Here is an 18,793-nt window from a genome sequence, read left to right on the forward strand (position 1 = left end):
GGCTGTGCATAAAGAACACATCCCCTGACTCCATCTTACTCAGCTTTACAGAGAGGCCTGTTGAAAACTGACCTGGGGGTTGGGGGTTTCTGGGAGGTGGCCACTGGGGCAGAGGGCCAGGTTTAGAGGGGTGGCCTTGGTACTGGTTGCCTCCCAGACTCATGGGGCCGATCTCTGCCTGGGTGATGCGCAGGCAACTCACGCACAGCTCAGAAAACGCACAATCCCACTCAGGCATCAGACTGTTAATGGACAGTGGATATAATGCCTTATTTGCCACCCTGCCAGCCTGAGGGACTGAGAAACCTAATTAAGTTCCCTTAATGATTCTAAGTAGCTGACAAAAAGGTGTGTGTCTGAATGTGGACTGAGGGAATAGGGAGGCTTTGCAGGGAGACTAGAAAGAATGGCCGGGCTGGGTAACAGGCGTTTAATGGATGGCACAGCGTCTTGGATTCCTCGGTAGAGCACTTAGTACGCTTGGAAGGCAGAGCGCTCCACCTCCCTCTCCGCAGCTGGGGCTCATCTGGGCTCTGTCTGCGTAGGATAGGAAGGGGAGATGCTGCTGAGGAAAAATGCTTTCTCTGGTTTCTCACTGTGCACTTGATTTGCTTGGCAAAAGTCTTCTAAAATGGACTGTCACAAAGCTCGGGCCACTGTATGCATTTCTATTAGAATAACGTATATGATGACAAAGCCCTCTGCACCCATACTATTATCTGTGTAATTGACTTCAGTTACCACTGGAAGAGGAGGGGCTGATGGCCAGCCTTGGGGCCCTGGAACCAGCCCTGGCTGGGATCAGTGTGGCTAGGGCTGGGCTCTTGTGTCCTGATGCTAGGAATCTTTGGCTCTGGCACAGGAGAGTAGGGGTGGGCTGGACATTCAAGGCCAGAGTCATCACTGGGAGACCCCTCTTCCCCTCGAGGTCCCACTCACAGAGTAATTTACCACCTCCTGACTTGCTCTCCTCTCCGGGCAAAATGAAACTAAGAAGAGTGTTGGGGCGGGGGAGAGTCAATACAGAGTAATTCCAGGGCTAATAAGGGCCACAGAGCTCTTTCACAGTGAATCTGGCTTCTGTGAGGGAACCCTTTGGGGTGGAATAGGAGAGAAAATGAATTTTCAGTCCGGCCGCACAAGCGTGGAGAATCGCTTGCTCTTCAACGTTCTCTGTCCCAGCCTTCCAGGTGCTGGCTGTCTCTGCTCATTTTGGAGGCTGACACTTACGAGTCTGGTTCCCACATTTGCTCTGGCATGTCACCCATCAGAAAGGAACAAGGATATTCTGCCAGACCACAGAGCAGGGAGAAGTCCTGCACTAGCAGGTTCCTAGTTTGCTCTTTCACTGTCTCATTTTGGGTCCTATATATTGAGTTCCCTCTGGGCCCCAGGCATTCAGGAGGAAAGCTGAAAGGGAGATCTTGCTTCCTGGAGCCCTGGCCCATTGAGGGAGGGCCAAAATACACAAAATGCACAAAAATACCTGCCTCACAAGCTTGAGGGTGTCATGTGTCCCAAGGAAGGATAATTAATGCATTTTCCCGGGGAGAGAGGGAGGGAGAGATAGAGAGAGAGCATGTACACTTGAGAGAGAGCCAGCTTCTTGGGCTGGATGTCCCTTTCTGAGTTACTGAGGCTAGATTATCTCTGGGATGCCAGCATAAGAAGAGAGCTTATGAAGGAAGGGCAGGGACCTCCGGGAGCACCGTCTGACTTGCCAGGTCACACAGGGATACAGTAGCTGAGGGAAGGTGGGAATTCGGGCCTCTTGCTTCCCAGATCACTTTTTTTTGCCATCCCTTGCAGAACCATTGAAATTCATTAATCTCATGTATCCTCTCATGTCCTCCATACTGGGCTTCCCAGGTGGTGAAATGGTCAAGAATCTGCCTCCCAATGAAGGAGATGTAGGTTCAATCCCTGGGTTGGGAAGATCCCTGAAGTAGGAAATGGCAACCCACTCCAGTATTCTCAACTAGAAAATCCCATATACAGAGAAGCCTGGCAGACTATAGTCCATGGGGTGGCAAAGAGTCAGACGTGACTGAACAACTGAGTACGCACATAGGTCCTTCATACTACTGGTGAAGTACAACCAGCCCCTTGGAGCTACTCAGGGCTTGGAGGGCCGTCCAGAGCTGGAAACCACCCATACCTTCTCATTTCAGAAATACTGGGATACCTGCTTCACCTTTCTCAGGACACATAGGCATTTCCAACACAGACCTCATCCTCCACTTCTGCTTCTGTGTGGCCTGTGGCTTGAGGCCTTAGATGATGGTGCTAGAGATGGTGGCAGCCCGCCCCCACCCCCCCACTCCCCCATGGAGAGGAGATCCAGGGAAGGGTGGTCGCCGGCTCCCTTCACCTGACACAAATATCTTCATGAGAGTGAATAAGTGGCCTTCTCTGCTTGGGGAGGTTGAGTTTCAAAAGGTAGAGTGACATGAAGAATGGGTTGTGTACTTGGTGGGACCCTGGTGAAGTCACTGAAACTTCTCACATGCTATCTTGTTTTTTGTTAAAATGTACATAATGTGAGTATTTTCATCAGTTCAGCCGCTCAGTCGTGTCTGACTCTGCAACCTCATGAACTGCAGCACGCCAGGCCTCCCTGTCCATCACCAAATCCCGGAGCTTACTTAAACTCATGTCCATGAGTCAGTGATGCCATCCAACCATCTCATCCTCTGTTGTCCCCTTCTCCTCCTGTCTTCAATCTTTCCCATCATCAAGGTCTTTTCCAATGAGTCAGTTCTTCACATCAGGTGGCCAAAGGATTGGAGCTTCAGCTTTAGCATGAGTCCTTCCAATGCACACCCAGGACTGATCTCCTTCAGGATGGACTGGTTGGATCTCCTTGCAGTCCAAGGGACTTTCAAGAGTCTTCTTTAACACCAAGTTCAAAAGCATTAATTCTTTGGTGCTCAGCTTTCTTTATGGTTCAACTCTCCTATCTGTACATGACTACTGGAAAAACCAGAGCTTTGACTGTACGGATCTTTGTCAGTAAAGCAATGTCTCTGCATTTTAATATGCTGTTTAGGTTGGTCATAGCTTTTCTTTCAAGGAGCAAACGTCTTTTAATTTCATGGCTAGTCACCATCTGCAGTGATTTTGGAGCCCCCCAAAATAGTCTGTCACTGTTTCCAATGTTTCCCCATCTATTTGCCATGAAGTGATGGGACTGGATGCCATGATCTTAGTTTTTTGAATGTTGAATTTTCAGTCATTTTTTTTCACTCTCCTCTTAACTTTCATCAGGAGGCTCTTTAGTTCCTTTTCACTTTCTTCTCTAAGGGCAGTGTCATCATATCTGAGGTTATTGATATTTCTCCCTACAATCTTGATTCCAGCCTGTGCTTTATCCAATCTGGCATTTCACATGATGTAATCTGCATGTAAGTTAAATAAGCAAGGTGACAATATACAGCCTTGACATACTCTTTGCCCAATTTGGAACCAGTCCATTGTTCCATGTCTGGTTCTAACTGCTGCTTCTTGACCTGCATAAAGATTTCTCAGGAGGCAGGAAAGGTAGTCTGGTATTCCTATCATTTTCAGAATTTTCCACAGCTTGCTGTGATCCACACAGTCAAAAGCTTTGGCATAGTTAATGAAGCAGAAGTAGATGTTTTTTCTGAAATTCTCTTGCTTTTTCTATGTCAACGGATGTTGGCAATTTATCTCTGGTTCCTCTACCTTTTCTAAATCCAACTTGAACATCTGGAAGTTCTTGGTTCATGTACTGTTGAAGCCTAGCTTGGATAATAGTTTTTTCACAGGGGACGCTTTTCTTTAGTATGGGAGAGTCTAGTTCATTGTTCCTTGTTTATATTATTTTCTATTAAAAATCTGTACCTCCTCGAGAAGTATTACAAATTATGTGTCTCCTCCTCTGCCTTCAAACAAAGATTATTTGAGCACCTCCTATGAGTCAGGCACTGTATCTGGAGCTGGGAGTATAGTGGTGCATAAGACATGGATCTTGACCTCAAGGAATACGGACAGATTTTTAATTCATATTATTCACTGATCATGGGATTTCTAAAGTCCTTACTGGTTCTGCCCCCCACAGAACTACAGCCTTCACAACCTGAGAAAACATCAAATCTGGGCAGTGAGAGGAATCAAGAAAGACTTTGAAGAACTGAGTGCCTAGAAAAGATTGGTAGAGCTGGGGACAGGAGAATCATTCAGGAGTAGGGGGAGGGTAGAAGTTTAGCTGCTTTGCTTCAGATATCAGCAGCTCAGGTATCTCCTCAATTCCAGACTTTGTTCCTGGGGAGAGAAGGGACTGAGAATACACGGCTGTGTTTTCAGAGGCACTAAGTTATGAAAAGCATATGCCTCTGTTGACTTGTAAACCAAGCTGTGGATATTACCAAGAAAATCTTGAGCAGATTGGAACATCCTGTTATTCTAAAGCGGTTCACTTACTGCTGTTTTGAGTGATTACTTCTTAAACCAGGCTCACAGGCCGGATCTATCTCACTGCTCTGCACTCTTGGTTGTGGAAATTTAGCAATCAAAAGCAACAACTTTTTTCAAATGTCACAGTAAATCAGTGTTAGAAATAGGATTTAGAGCTTGGAATTGCTAATCTACTCCTTGCTCCAATGATCTGGGATGTTTTCTGAGAAAGAAACAAGGCCATATCCTCCCACTGTTGCAAAGAACGTTTGATTTGTATGTATCAATGCCTGGCTGCATGCACACTGCATTGCTAGGATCTCAGCCGCACTCTCCCACTCTTCTGCCTGACCCAAGCCTGTCCTGGCCGATGGTGCCATTTGGTAGGCAGTAGCAGAAGGGGTCTCTCCTCCTCCAGCTCCTCCTCTAAGCTTCACTCTGATCACAGCAGTTCACATCTGGTCCCTCGAAAGGGCCTTCAACAGTCCCCACACTCTGGTTTTCCATTCTCCATTTTATCTCTGTGTCCAATGGCTCTCTGTACCCCACAGCCTGGTGTCCAAAACACTTGACCTCCTATCCATCCTCTCCATGGAGATTGCTCCAGATTCTTCAACATAGAATCCTCTTGAGTATTCTTGAACCCGCATAAAACATTCCTGACTCTAAGCCTCTGTTTATCCTGATGGTCATCTCTGGAATACCCTTGTCCCTTTCCCATTTCCCTAAGACCTAAATTATCCTCAAGGTCCAGGATATATATAGTAAGTCCATTTTCTCCATAATGGCTCCCCTGACACATGGAGGTCACTGAGCCACCTGATGACCGGCCACGCTCTGTCAGACCCAGCACGATGCTCTGAGTGTTGCTGTTGGCCTCTCAGTGGGTATGCTCCATGCCCCCCACATGCAGCTCCTGTGACCCAGCAAGAGGCTGAATCATACATCCCTTTCCATCCTCTGTGCTCGATGGAGGTTTAGTACATAATTGCTGACAAGGTGACAGTCAGTGACACTTCTCCAGTCACTTGATTCCCTCTCTTGTCCATAAGGCAGCTGGATCTGACATTTTATGCCAGTGACTTTCCACATGTGGTTGACCTTCTCTCAATTTCTTAGGAAACTTAAAAAAAATATTCTTGGGTCCAGTATGTGATTGCTGAATCAGAATCTCTGTGCATGGGATCCAAGACTGCATTAAAGCCAGTTTCCTAGGTAAGTATAATTCAGCCAATTTTGGAAACCACTGTCCTAAAATGTCCTGCTAAAGTCTTTTCAAGATACTTTCCCTATTTATTTGCTTAATTAGTTAATTAATTAATTAATTTTTAGAAGCAATATTTTGCTGAGAGAAATTCTCCCTAAAAGTGAGAAAGTGAGGTTTTGCTACATCATAAAATTTGGGGAATACAACATTCATACCTTAGAATAGAGGAGAAGGGCATGGAAACCCACTCTAGGATTCTTGCCTGGAGGATCCCATGGACAGAGAAGCTTGGCAGGCTACAGTCCATAGGATTGCAATGAGTTGAGCATGACTGAAATGACTTAGCATGCATGCATGCATGCACCTTAGATCCTGGAATTGATTTCAGCCTTGAATTATGAAGGTTCTTGGAGAAGACTGATCAATGCTCAGAGTAGCTATATAAGGAATCAGTCTTCTTGAATGACAGTCTGATAGATGCCAAAGATGGAGGCTCTATTCCTTGGTTTAACCCATCACACAACACACACATATATTTTTTCATCAAACCTATTTCCCTTTTTTCTATATACCCCAGCATCTGCTACATGCAGTTAGTGATGGCTAGGTTATTGAGTTGTAGCCAATGGAAAGTGAGCTGATGTGATGACTCATAAAAATCTTCCCATGCAAGGATCCTCCAGTGCTCTTTCCTCATTGGCTGTCTGAAGGCAAAGGAGTCAAAACTGGAGAAAAGGATGGATCCACAGAGAGAAAGAGGCTGGATCTTTCAATGACCAGATGGAAGGCTACTTGCCAACTGGCACATTCATTTTTGCTTTCACATGAGTAAGAAATATGTATCTTTTTGTACAGCCCAAGGATTGGAGGTTTAATGTTACTCTGGGTAGTGTTACTCCAACTATCATATCGTGTAGCACAAGTCTAGTTACCCAAGTGTGTTCAAGGCACCGAACATGGTTGGGTCAACGACTAACCACCCCTGGGGGTGGGGTGCAGGATAAAGTTAGCCCTAGGCTGCCTGCAGGCTTCTCCCTGCACATCTGTAATACTGCAGGACAAGGGACAAGCTGGGGGAGGCAGAATGGGCTTTAAGGAGTGGGGTCTAGTGCTCTAAGATGCTAGTTCCTCCTCCCTCTGGGAAGTTAACGTTAGCAAGGGCAAGTCGCTTGTGAAAAACCTTGAGCTTGATGGGCTTGTGTGTGCATGCTCAGTCACTCAGTTGTGTCCAGCTCTTTGTGACCTCATAGACTATAGTCTGCCAGGGGTCTGGATGGAATTCGCTAGACAAGAATACTGGAGTGGGTTACCATTCCTTTCTCTGGGATCTTCCCAACCCCGGGATCAAATCCACATCTCCTGCATTGCAGGCAGATTCATTACTATCTGAGCCACCAGGAAGCATCAAAGGCATACCAGAGTGGTGATTTAAAAAGGCACATGGTGACCGGCACAATTTTTCCAGTAGTCATGTATGGATGTGAGAGTTGGACTATAAAGAAAGCTGAGCACCAAAGAATTGATGCTTTTGAACTGTGGTATTGGAAAAGATTCTTGAGAGTCCCTTGGACTGCAAGGAGATCCAACCAGTCCATCCTAAAGAAGATCAGTCCTGGGTGTTCATTGCAAGGACTGATGTTGAAGCTGAAACTCCAGTACTTTGGCCACCTGATGCAAAGAGCTGACTCATTTGAAAAGACTCTGATGCTGGGAAAGATTGAGGGCAGGAGGAGAAGGGGAAAACAGAGGATGAGGTGGTTGGATGGCATCACTGACTCATGGACATGAGTTTGGGTAAACTTCGGGAGTTTGTGATGGACAGGGAGGCCTGGCGTGCTGTGGTTCATGGAGTCGCAAAGAGTCAGACATGACTGAGCGACTGAACTGAACTGAACTGACTGGCACAATGGCCTGGAAGGAAGGGGAGAGAGTCTTCTCTGTTGGTGATGCTGGCCGGCTGGACGTGTGAAAGAAGGAAGGCAGGGAGGGTGGTGCTGGGCAGGGAGAGGTCTTTAGTAGGAGCTGGTGGTAGGGAACTAAGATGATGGATTTCAAGGAGTGGATGAGGTCAAGGAAACTAACTCAAAATGAGTAAGAGGTGTAGCCTAAAAAAAAAAACCTAAACCAAAATATTTTGTTAATTATAATGGCTACCATTTACCAAGTTTTCAACTGCATGTCAAGCACATAGGAGGCAGACTAGCCTCGGGATCAAGGGAAAATTATTTCACCTCTTTAGACCTTAGATTCCTCTTATTAAAAAGAGGATTAATTATAGAATCTATCCCAAGGGACTGTTTTAAGGTTGAAATGAGATAATGCATGTTAAGCACTTGTTACAGTGAGTACTCAACAAATGTTAGTTCTAATCATTGTCTACAATTTCCATGGCTCTATGAGGAAGTCGTGATTCAACTTACAAAAATATAAATCAAATACAACTTTTTCAGGAATGTGCCCAGGCCTGCAAACTAAGGTTTGTTGGAAATCTCTGGATTTCCATTCACTGTGTACTTCTCTATTCAGGTGAGAATAAGTAATGAAAATGTCCCTCTCAAGCTAGTTTCATCACAGAAAGCACTACACAAAGAGAGAGTATTGTGTATGTAAAATGGGGATTCTGTAGATGAAAAACAAGAACGTATTAGGAGAAAAACCTTGCCTCTGTGGAGTTTCTGGGCTAAGTACATGAAGCCATAACTCTCAGCCCAACTGATCCCGTTTAAAAGATGTGTTTGTGAAGCACACCACTAGTCATTAGGACAAAGGATGCAGAGGGAACAGACATCTAAATATCTCCAGAGGGAACACTTTCTTCTTGTTAGACTGTGTATTTAGTGAGCAGCTAAAAGCCTTTATAATGCTAATGCCAGGGAATGAAGCCTACATATGTGTGATAAGTTATGTACGTTCTATTTGGCTGTACGATGCAGTGATTTGTGGGGCACAGTTTGATCCATGGTGTTTCCAAATCTATCTCATAATGAGTTGAACTTAGCACCTGCTTCTGTGCTGTAAGCATGTCAAAGCTTAGCATGGTGCGGGAGCACTGTGCTTAACTTACTAGGATATATCATTATAAAGAGGAAAACTAGGGTATGTCCCTGCAAGAGACTGAAAATTAGAATAAGGGGAGAAAACTTGTTCTTTTTTTTTTTTTTTCTATTTTGAGAAAAGGCAGAATTAAATCTAGTGGTAAGAGTGGCAGTTGAATGGCAGGGTGAGGAGGGAAGCTGATGAGGTGGGGAGAGATTAGGGAAAGCAGTTATATGAGGTAGAGGTAAAGGAACAAGATAACTTTTAAGCCCTCATCAAGCCAGTATTTGAATTAGTGCTGTCCTTCAAAATTACCTTGAGAGCACACATCTGTATTCCAGGGATGTTACCACTGCTCAAAACATCTCGGGCACTCACTGCTCTTGGAGATTCCTCTTGTTACTATTTATAGTAGGTTGTAAAGTTAATACCATTTCATAACGATGACAGACTATAGCATTATTTCTATCACTTTGCCTGTTTGTAAATGGACAGGAGAAATATCCTTCCATGGGTCAATGCCTCCCTGTCAGCAGCCTTTATGTACCTATGGCATATTCTCTGAGTCTTCACAGAAGGAGTACGTGGTGGGAGCAATCTGAATATAGCTCTCAGGTGCCCAGTTCTGGATCTCCCTACTTGCAAGGACCAGGGCACACAATTAAGATCAAAGTCTTTTTTACAAAGTGATCCTGACAGGACAGTGCCCAGAGACAAAGGAAGCACAGGTACCAGGCAAGTCTCTGAAGAAAACACCTTGTCATGAGACTAACAAATGCTGTTAGGGTTCATCTGATGGGACACAGGCATTGCTTTGATATACAGAATTCTGTGTAGTAGTATTTCTTATAACGTGATTTTATCTGCTCTGTTAGATGCAGGTTGAACAGAGGAGGAATGTTAGATGGATTCCAACAAGTGAAATTCTCACTTAATTCAGCCAGAATTTGAGAATACAGCAATTTCTCTCGATACTTCATTCTGTTAACATGCATCTATTGGGCATACTATGTGTCAGGTATGGTACTAGATGATCAGTGCAGTATAAGTTGGACCTGATTCCTGCCTCATTGATATGTATATTCAGATAATAAAAAACAGATATCACTGAGTGACAAGATATTATAGGAGTGTTTCAAGAGCCATGAGACTATATTGTTAGGTATATTATATAGTCTAGGGGTTTTGGGAGGCTTCTTTGAAAAGCTAAGGAAAAGTAGCAGTCAGGAAGATGGAAGGTGGAAGAACATTGCATGTGGAGGGAATGGCAGGTGCAAAAGTCTGGAAGTAGGAACTTACCATGGTGCAATTGAGTTGAAAGAAGCTTAATGAGGTTAGCAGGTAGAATAACAGAATAGTATAAAAGAGGCTGGTGAGATTATGGTTGGATAGATCACATGTGGGGCTAAATGAAGAGTTTCTTAAAGGAAATTGAAAGGCACTCTAAAAACCACAGAAGCCATGGAAGCATGTTAAAAATGGGAAATGATTAGATTTACATTTCAAAAATTTTATTCCAGCTTCCTTGTGCAGACTCGATTGGGTGGGGATAAGACATGCAGGCAAGGAGACAAGACTGGATGTCACTCCCATGTCTAGGCAGGCACTAATTTCATGTAATACCCAGGGGCTATGAGCAATGTCCAGAGCCTGGGAGTTCTTTAGGGCTAATCTTTAAGCACTAATAAAGTTGCTTTTAAAACCTGGTAATGTGCGAGGTTGGGCAACCTCAAAACAAATAGTGGTTTGGGATAGCACAGGGAATGAAGTTGTCACCCTCTAAAGGGCCATGGCTGGGGGAGCTGTCCAGGAGGCAGGTGCTGAATAACTGAAGCAAGGACTTGCCTAATGATACTTCATGGGATGTGGGCAGATGGTAAGGTGCTAACGCCTACCTCAGGGTCAGGAGGAAGGGGGTTAACCTTTTTTTTTTTTTTTTAAATCCATTTTCTTTTTCTCTTTTCCTCATTTATGTCCTTCCTCTACCTTCACTATCCTCCCATTTTCATTTTTTGGAGATCCAGGCAGCTATAGCACACTGTCTGAAAGTAAGAAGGATAATGTGCTTTCTCTTATAAGAAGGCTACAGAGCATCGATGATCACAAATTCATAAGAACCTTAACCCCCACCCTAGGGTTTCATTACTGGTTACTATTGCTAAATTGGCCATCTTAACCTCTTCTGAGGCATTAGATGGGGAGATATTATTATTACTACTAAATCATTGTTATTATTAGTAGTTATTACTAAGCATTTACTGTATGCCAGGCAGTTTACCAAGCACTTTACTTCTCCAAGCCTAAGAGGTAGATTTTATTATCTTTGTATAATTGAATACGGCTTGACTTAGAAGATTGGAGTTTGTGGTTTGCTCCATTTATTCAATAAATTATTTGAAGCCATATAACTAAGGGATGATGATGGAGGGTGTGGGAAATAAAACTTACTGATATGTACTATACATAGATGCTTTTGACAGTCATTTTTAGCCTTATAGTAATCCTGTAAAGTTGCACTGGTATTATAGAGGTTCAGCTGACTGAGGTCACACAGCTAGTAAGTGGCTGAGCTAGTTTTTAAACTTGGTACTCTCTGACTCTAAAGTCTGTGCTCTGTCATCCACAGTTCTTCAGTTTTTTTGGGACAGCCACACATACAGTCGAGGTGGTTTTTAGCATGTGAAAACTGCTCTGCTTCCTTCTCCTGCAGTTCCATTGCCTCAGGGTCTGGATGCCTTCCTCTATCACCTCTAGTTCCAGGGAGGGGGAGGCCAGCATCCCACATCAGAGCATGTCAGTGGTGTGCAGGCTCCTGGTGTGCAGGGCCACTCACATAATTGCACATTTATTAGGTCACGAGGCATCATCCAACCAGGCTGGCCTTTGTCTCAATCCCCACTGGACAGTTTGGTCTCAGTATTAATATTGGAAATGTCAGGCTGGTAAACAGCTTTTAACAGGAGGGAGGGAGGCTGAGAACAAAGTCTCCTTCAAACAAAACTTGAGCCGATGGAAGTGAACAGAGTCAACATCTTACTGGCCTTAAATCCCCTGGAGTGGCTATGAACGAGAGAGGACTAGCTGGATTGAGGGGAAAAAAAAAAAACTTTGATTCATCTGAATTAATTTAGCATCTCCCAGGAGGGAGGACTCTGGCATAACCTGCCTGTTCCCCATCCCCTGCACACAGCCCCCACAATCCCAAAGGACAAAAGACTAGTCTAGGGTGAGGGCGCCCACACTGCCCCTTCCTCCACTTTAATTAAATCCATTTGTCCTGGGGGCAGCGCGGAGTCCTGGGATGTCCGATAGCTTTGATCTTTAACCCATATACATCTGAAGGAGTGGGGAGCTGATGCTCAGAGGCTGATGGCGTCTTCCTGTGACAGCGCTGCTTGAGTTATGAGCTCTTAGAAGTCAGCAGACTGAAGTCTGGGTGAAGAATCTGAGACTCAGCTTTATATTTACAAACTGCGTGCCAACTGGCATCACCCTCCCCTTCACCTTAAGCCCTTTGCCCTCATTTTTCGAAGGATCCACTAGGACGGCGAATTGTTTGGGGAGTCGAACGCAGAGGCTGCACTGGACCGGACGGTTTGACATTTAGCCTGTTAAAGATGGCTTAAAGATCCCTTCTAGATCCATTTACCGGGTCCATTTATATACATGACTCCCTCCCCGCTCCCTCACTTTTTGGTCTGGAACAGATCGGCCCCAACCATTGAGGGCTCGGTGTGACGCAGCAGAGCACCACGTGAGCCGCCTGGGTGGCCAGGCGCTGCTTGCTCCAGACTGACTGCAGGTGGCAGATTGGTGCCATCCCGGGCAGACGAGCGGCGGCCAAGCAGTTACTGCTCCATTTCAGAGCCACAAGGCCTTACATCTTGTAGTCCAACCCTCTCAGTTTAAGATGAGGAGACTGAGGCCCAGACGAGTTCAAGGTTACAAAGGCCATTAGTCTTAGAATCTAACTAGGAATCTGGGCCTCTGGTAGAAGCACTCCCTTGTTTACTGAATAATTCTTATTCACCTGCCTTGGGGACCAGACTTCTAGGAGCGCTGGACTGGGGTTGGCTGAAGCACCTGTCCTCACTCCAGTGCTGACCTGCTGGTGCTTCATCTCTTTGGTTCTCAGTGAAGGAGAACCTTGTCAAAGGGCAGGAATGGGGATACATGAGGTATGTCCTACCTATGTCACAGGTTTTCTTGTCACTAATAAGGAATAACTAAAATGTCAAATGGGAAAGTAAGGCAATACCCATTAATTAAGAGAAAATGCCATATACATATAAAGCCTGATATTTATCATATGAGTTGTTTGGTTTTACTTTCTGCTACAGATACCAGAGGGAGCCAATCAGGCTAGGCCAGAGGTGTGAGAGATGAGTGCTCATTAGCATGGAAATCCCTCCGAGTATCAGGGCTTCCTGTAGGTCTCCAGAAAGTGTGTGGGTGAACATTTGTGTGTGCGCATGTGTATGCGAGCTCTGGATGGAAGGAGTGGCAGGAGGGCGGACAGGCCCTCTCTTGCATTCTGGCTGACAGAGAAAGAGGGACAGATGGGACGGGTAAAGGCCCACCTGTCAGCCACCTCGAGGAGAGGCAGCACCGTCCACTGCCACAGGCTCAAGCCTTCCAGGGTGGCAACATGCCAGATCATTCGGCTTTGTTCCTTCCCGGTTTTGTTCTCCACGAGCATCAAGGAGACATTTCCCTGCAGGACTCCACGGATGAGCCAGGACATTCGGAGCTGCAAGGAAAAGAAGAGTCAGAAGGACAAGGTGTTACTGTTGAAAGGAAACTGTAGGTCGCATTTCTGGAATTCTCGAGGATTTTGCTGGAGATTCAGCCCAGGTCTTCCTGTGAGGAGAGCTGGCCAAGCATAGCCTGACTTTGTTCATTGTCTCCCATTTTCACCAAGGTTCAAGGAGCTGGGAGGGGAAACTGATGGGCAGTTTCGGAACTTTGTTCAGGTTGATGGTATCATCCTAAATTTCACAGGCTTCTGCCTTCTAAGATCAGTGGGGTATTAAATGAACTTTCTAAAGAGAATTCAGAGAGTCTTATCTGTGGTCCCAATTCACTTTGTGACCTTAGGCAAGTGATTTGGTGATTCAATTTCTTTTAATGATTTAGGTATCATTGATTTTTATTCCCTTTAAAGACTAATAATCTTATTTGAATGGTACCATGTCATTTGTTAGCTAACTGGAGACCCTATGACTCGATACTTGTGGCCATTGGTGGGCAAAGGTGAGACAAGAATCTACCTATCAAGATTTTTTAATATGATATCTTTCAGAACGAGGGTGTACACTTTGCCTAAAGCAAGATGCAATTATGTGTTTTCATTGTGTCTTTATTAAAGGTTTCTATGGCATTGTACCCTAAGACATACGAAAGGGAATAACTAATTTATCTCAGAAAGTTTCAGTACAGTCATGCCCAGAGGCAGTATATACTATAAACAAGGTCTCTGGTCTTTGTGCTTAAAATAATAGAGGTTGTATGTTTGATAGAAACAGTCTATAGCAACATTTAAAACTTAGGACAACTACAGCATATCACTGCCCTAAATATTCCTGTTCAGATCCTTGTAATAAAAATGGCTATTATAGAAAGGAAGACAATATATGTCCTATGGCAACCTAGAGTTTTCATCAGCTATGGTGCCTCCTTTTCTCTGATTCTCATTGTCTAAAGACATGCTTCTTTGTAAATCACTACTCCTTTTCTCCCAGTCTTTAAGTTCACAGTTGCCTCACAATTTGTTTAAAGAGGTTATATACCATGAAGCACTTGAAGCAGAAGACCCCTCACTCTGTTGCATACCAACCCTTCACTAACAAGCCACCCCTGGCATTGCGGTGCCCACGTGCTATTCTACTTCTGAGAGCTGAGCCTGGTGAGCCTGGTTTGTATAACCACAACCTCTTCACTTCTACCTTTCCCATCCTCCTGCATCCTCTGTAGCAAATACTTGTCTCCACTGCACATCTCTAGCATAATTTCCCAAACCTGTTAAATTTTTTCACTGGCTCCACTCAGCTTTCTTGAGCAATCTGGATGCCATGGTTGGAAATTTTAACCCTCCTCTTGCTAATGAAGCTCCCTCTGCCCTCAGCTCATCGTCCTGCAGTGCCCAGCTTGGGATGACACTTGCCACATAATTTTACTCCTTTTGCTTCCTGGCCACAGAATAGTGTTGATTTGGACTGTTGGAGCCTCAGTGTCCTGGATGACTGGTGATACTTATTCATTCGCTGGTGATTTCCACAGCTGATTTCTTAACACATGTAGTACAATGGGTGTTTCAAACTCTTCCTCAAACATTGATTTTGTCACTCTCTGGTCCCCAACACCCAATTCATTCTTATGATTCCTACTTTACTGATGAAGATTTACTATATCAAATGCATTCTCCTTCAACCTCTTTTTTTCCCCACAGCATAAGTATCTATTATCCACCTTCTCTCTTCCTTTCCTGTTTTAGAGGAAGATGTACCCTCTGCTTTCTTCTATGTTAACCCTTTCTCTTTTCACCCTGCAACCTCTGTCCTTCCTTTCTTCAGCACCTTCGAAGTCTCAATACTTTCTGGCTCCTCTATTTACAAACAAGATCAGGTTTCGCTTCTCCTGGAAAAACATCCTTTATTTGATCCTGCTGCTGGCTGCTCTGGCTTACAATCTACTTCTATACGTCAATTCAGATGTTAACATCTTGGAAAACTGGCATGCAACCACTGCTTCAATTTCCTTGTTGCCCATTCTCATAAATCCTTTCAACTTGTCTTTTACCCTCATTAGTCTAAAGTAACATTCATCATGTCCTTTACAACTTACTCATTGTACTCTAGATTCCATAGCCTCCAAACATGCCTCTCTATCCATTCTTTCTCCTTCCTAAATTCTTTTGTATCTCTGTCACATTTTCCTGTTTGTCACTGCCATCTGTGACTCTTCAATGGTTTCTCGCTCTCTATCAATTAATAGCAAGCCATTCACATTCCTCTATAATCTAGGCAAATCAACTTTCCAGTCATTCAATTGATGTTTATTGAGTACTTTTGCTGAGCCACATGTATCATCCTAGGATGGTCTAAGAGCTCTGGAGTCTGAGAGATCTGGATGCAAAACTTGTTCCTGCCACTTCGGTAAAGGTGAAGCTCAGTTCTCCATTCTCTAAGATGGGGGAATTATTTTAAACTTACAAGGTTATAGAGACAATTGAATGAGGTAATAAATAGTGGAACAAAAGGTTTAAAAGGAATTCTGGTCGAAGCACGGAGGCAATAGATACTGCATTTCAGTGGGAAGTCTGACAGCACAGTGACGCACAGGGCTCTCAAGAGGGGTGGACGAAAACAGGGTACGCAATTCTTTATCCCTCGTCCATGCATCGGGTGCAGAAAAGCTGGTGGCTGACTACTAGGAGAGAGTTTTGGGAAAGTGCTTTTGGTGTATCGTGAGTTCCACCTCACTTTGAGGAAGGTTCTCTCTTCACCCCAGCTGATGAGAGAGTGGTCTCAGTGATCCCACATCAAGTACTCAACATTCATCCCCTGCAATTTGGGAGCACAGTGGATTAGGGTCTATCTCTCATCTGGAAAAACCTGAAGTATGAACAAGAGGGTGGTTAGCTTCTCTGACGGCAGAACAGAGGCAGTGACAATTTTGGGTGGCTTGCATTCCCAGAGTTTGCTGACACAAAAGAAAAAAAAAAAGCATAAGGGCTGCATATAGGCTACACTAGAGTGAACTGTGTACAAAGGAACCCGTGTCAGTCATTTCAGATCTTACCTGAGAGGGCTGTTTGGAGGGGAAAATATAACTCAGCAGAAAGTAGCTGCAGGTATACTGAGATGCTCAAGGGCACGGGAAGGACTAAGTGACCACCTGGACGGGACAGAACCATATGCCCCAGCCAAAGCAACAGTTGCCCAGCCATAGTGGAGGAACTGGGGAAAAAGCAGATCTCCAAAGAAACCACAAAATTCTCCCCTGTAAGAAATAGTAAATCCTTAAATACTTGTCATGTCTGGAGAATACCAGTGAAGATCACCACAATGGTCTGGGCCAGGTAAGAACTTCCCTGTTCCCCTTATCTCTTCTCCTTCCCCACACTTAAGATCTTGAAGGGTCAGTTAGCAAGAAGAGGAGGAGAGTTGGGTGATGAAGAGAGAGTTCAATGACCACCCTCCCCCTGATTTCAGGCTTTTCATCTGCGATAAGGCCAAGCATGGTGGGTGGAGGGGAAAGGACAAAGCCCTGACATCAAAGTGAGAGGGAAGTTTTGATTTCTACATAAGCCTGCGTTTGGGGTTTGGAAGTGACTTTAGGTCTGCAGTACCATAGAGTGACCAGGTAAGCAGTGGGATCTGCTGAAGTTTTTACCCAGGAGTCCACACGTGGGGGCTCAATGAAGTGGGCTCCTAGATCCGCCCCCCCCCCACTAGATTCACACTTGCCATTAATTTTTCTGCTTCTGTGCTTTTGATCCTTCCATTCTTCTACCTACTCTTTCCTTACTGCCACTTATAAAAAATAAACCTTTTGGTTCATGGAGCCATTTCTTATCTATCTCAGAAATGACCTCCCACTGGTCTGAAATCTTATAACTGAGGCTGGTGGGGCCATCACGGGGTATAGCTCTGCCACCTCGTCTTCCTTCCTTACCCTCAGCCCTCTTGAGCCACTAGTTCCTTCAAGGCAGGGACTGCTTTATTGACCTTGAATTCACAGTAGTTGTCAAGTGTACGCACACGACAGGCACGGATCAATGTCAAAAGGAACAAAAATGTACACATACACAGGAAAACCCTCCTCTTTACCAGGTCCTCCCCTCAGGGAGGCAAACCAGCTCTGCCTCCTGTGATGCTCCTTAGCATTTTCCTGCATTCCAGAGGTCGGGTTCCAGGAAAGCGGGGAGGGTCTACCCACTTCACAGTCAATGACTATAGTCAAAACTGCATACCTCTTGGCTGCTCTTAGGAAACTACATTTGAAGTAGATTCTGCTAGTGGCATGAGCATGTTGGTGAGATATAGTCCTGTCTCATAGACATTGGGTGCCATTGGCCAGTGACTGCTGAGCTTTCTCCATCTTTCTGCACTATTCACTCTATTTTATGACAGCAAGCCTGGGCAAGAGAGAACTGGGCTGGCTGCCAAGAGATGGTGCTAAGATGGCATCCTCAGCTCCTGAGGAGGTGACCCAGGATACCTCTTGAAAGAGATGACCATTCGCTCAGTCAGCAAATAAATATTGTATATCTACTCTGAACTGATTATGCATACCTTCCCTGCCTTCAAGGAGTTTATTATCTAGTGAGAAAATCTGAATTTAAATGAATAATGGCAACTGTGCTGAGTATGGCAAGAGGGAAAATAATCAGAGCCACTTGACAGTGTGGACATAAGACAGTCAAGATACCTGACATAAGATAGTCAGGACTTGGGTTAAGATGGCCACTTGATCCAACTGTTCAGTGCTATGGATAAAGAGAAGAATTAAACTTTCATTTTACAGTATTATCATCTGTTTGGAAAGCATATATCCATAGCCAAACTCAAGCCAAGGGATGCACTGTCTGAGTTTCAGCAAAGTCTAGTTCTAGAAACAGATGCAAAAGGTTTGGAGTAAGATTGCCTACTGGTAGCCAGTGAGCAGCTAGCAAAGCTTGTTTTTGGCCATTTATGTTTTCATCCACTGACTGTTTGGTAAGATGATGTATCCAGGCAGATGTTGTTCTTTCTTAAGATACAGGCAGCGCAGAACCTATATTCTTTCACTTAACCATCTTCACCTGTACTTTTCCCAGTGATTCCAGATTCTGCCTCTAAGAGTCAGCCAGTGCTTTGCTACTCAGGGAGTGATCTTAAGACTGGTATCATCCATGTTACCTGGGAACTTGTTAGAAATACAGAATCTTTGGCCTCACCCCAACCCTACTGCATTAACATCTGCAGAGAAGTCTGGTCCTAGACAGCAGCCTCTAGGGCCTTGTCCTTGTGCTCTTATGACTCATCCCATTTCCTTTCTAGAAAGTACCAGAAGAATCTCTGTATCAACATCCATTCTCCGGTGGCTTGTCAGACTATCTTTGTTTCCTTGCCTGTTGACAATGGGATTACT

At 44.7% G+C, this 18,793-nt stretch overlaps 1 protein-coding gene across 1 annotated transcript in view; it reads right to left on the minus strand.

The window, feature by feature from the left end:
• The window catches only part of ALK (ALK receptor tyrosine kinase), a 704,322-nt gene that overhangs the window by 79,571 nt on the left and 605,958 nt on the right, over positions 1-18,793 (minus strand). The window contains exon 9 of the mRNA XM_065928786.1: positions 13,240-13,409. Within this exon, the coding sequence (XP_065784858.1) occupies positions 13,240-13,409 (170 nt within the window). The remainder of the gene's footprint in view (positions 1-13,239; positions 13,410-18,793) is intronic.

The sequence above is a fragment of the Muntiacus reevesi genome, chromosome 3, assembly GCF_963930625.1.
Source record: "Muntiacus reevesi chromosome 3, mMunRee1.1, whole genome shotgun sequence".
Lineage (NCBI taxonomy): Eukaryota > Metazoa > Chordata > Mammalia > Artiodactyla > Cervidae > Muntiacus > Muntiacus reevesi.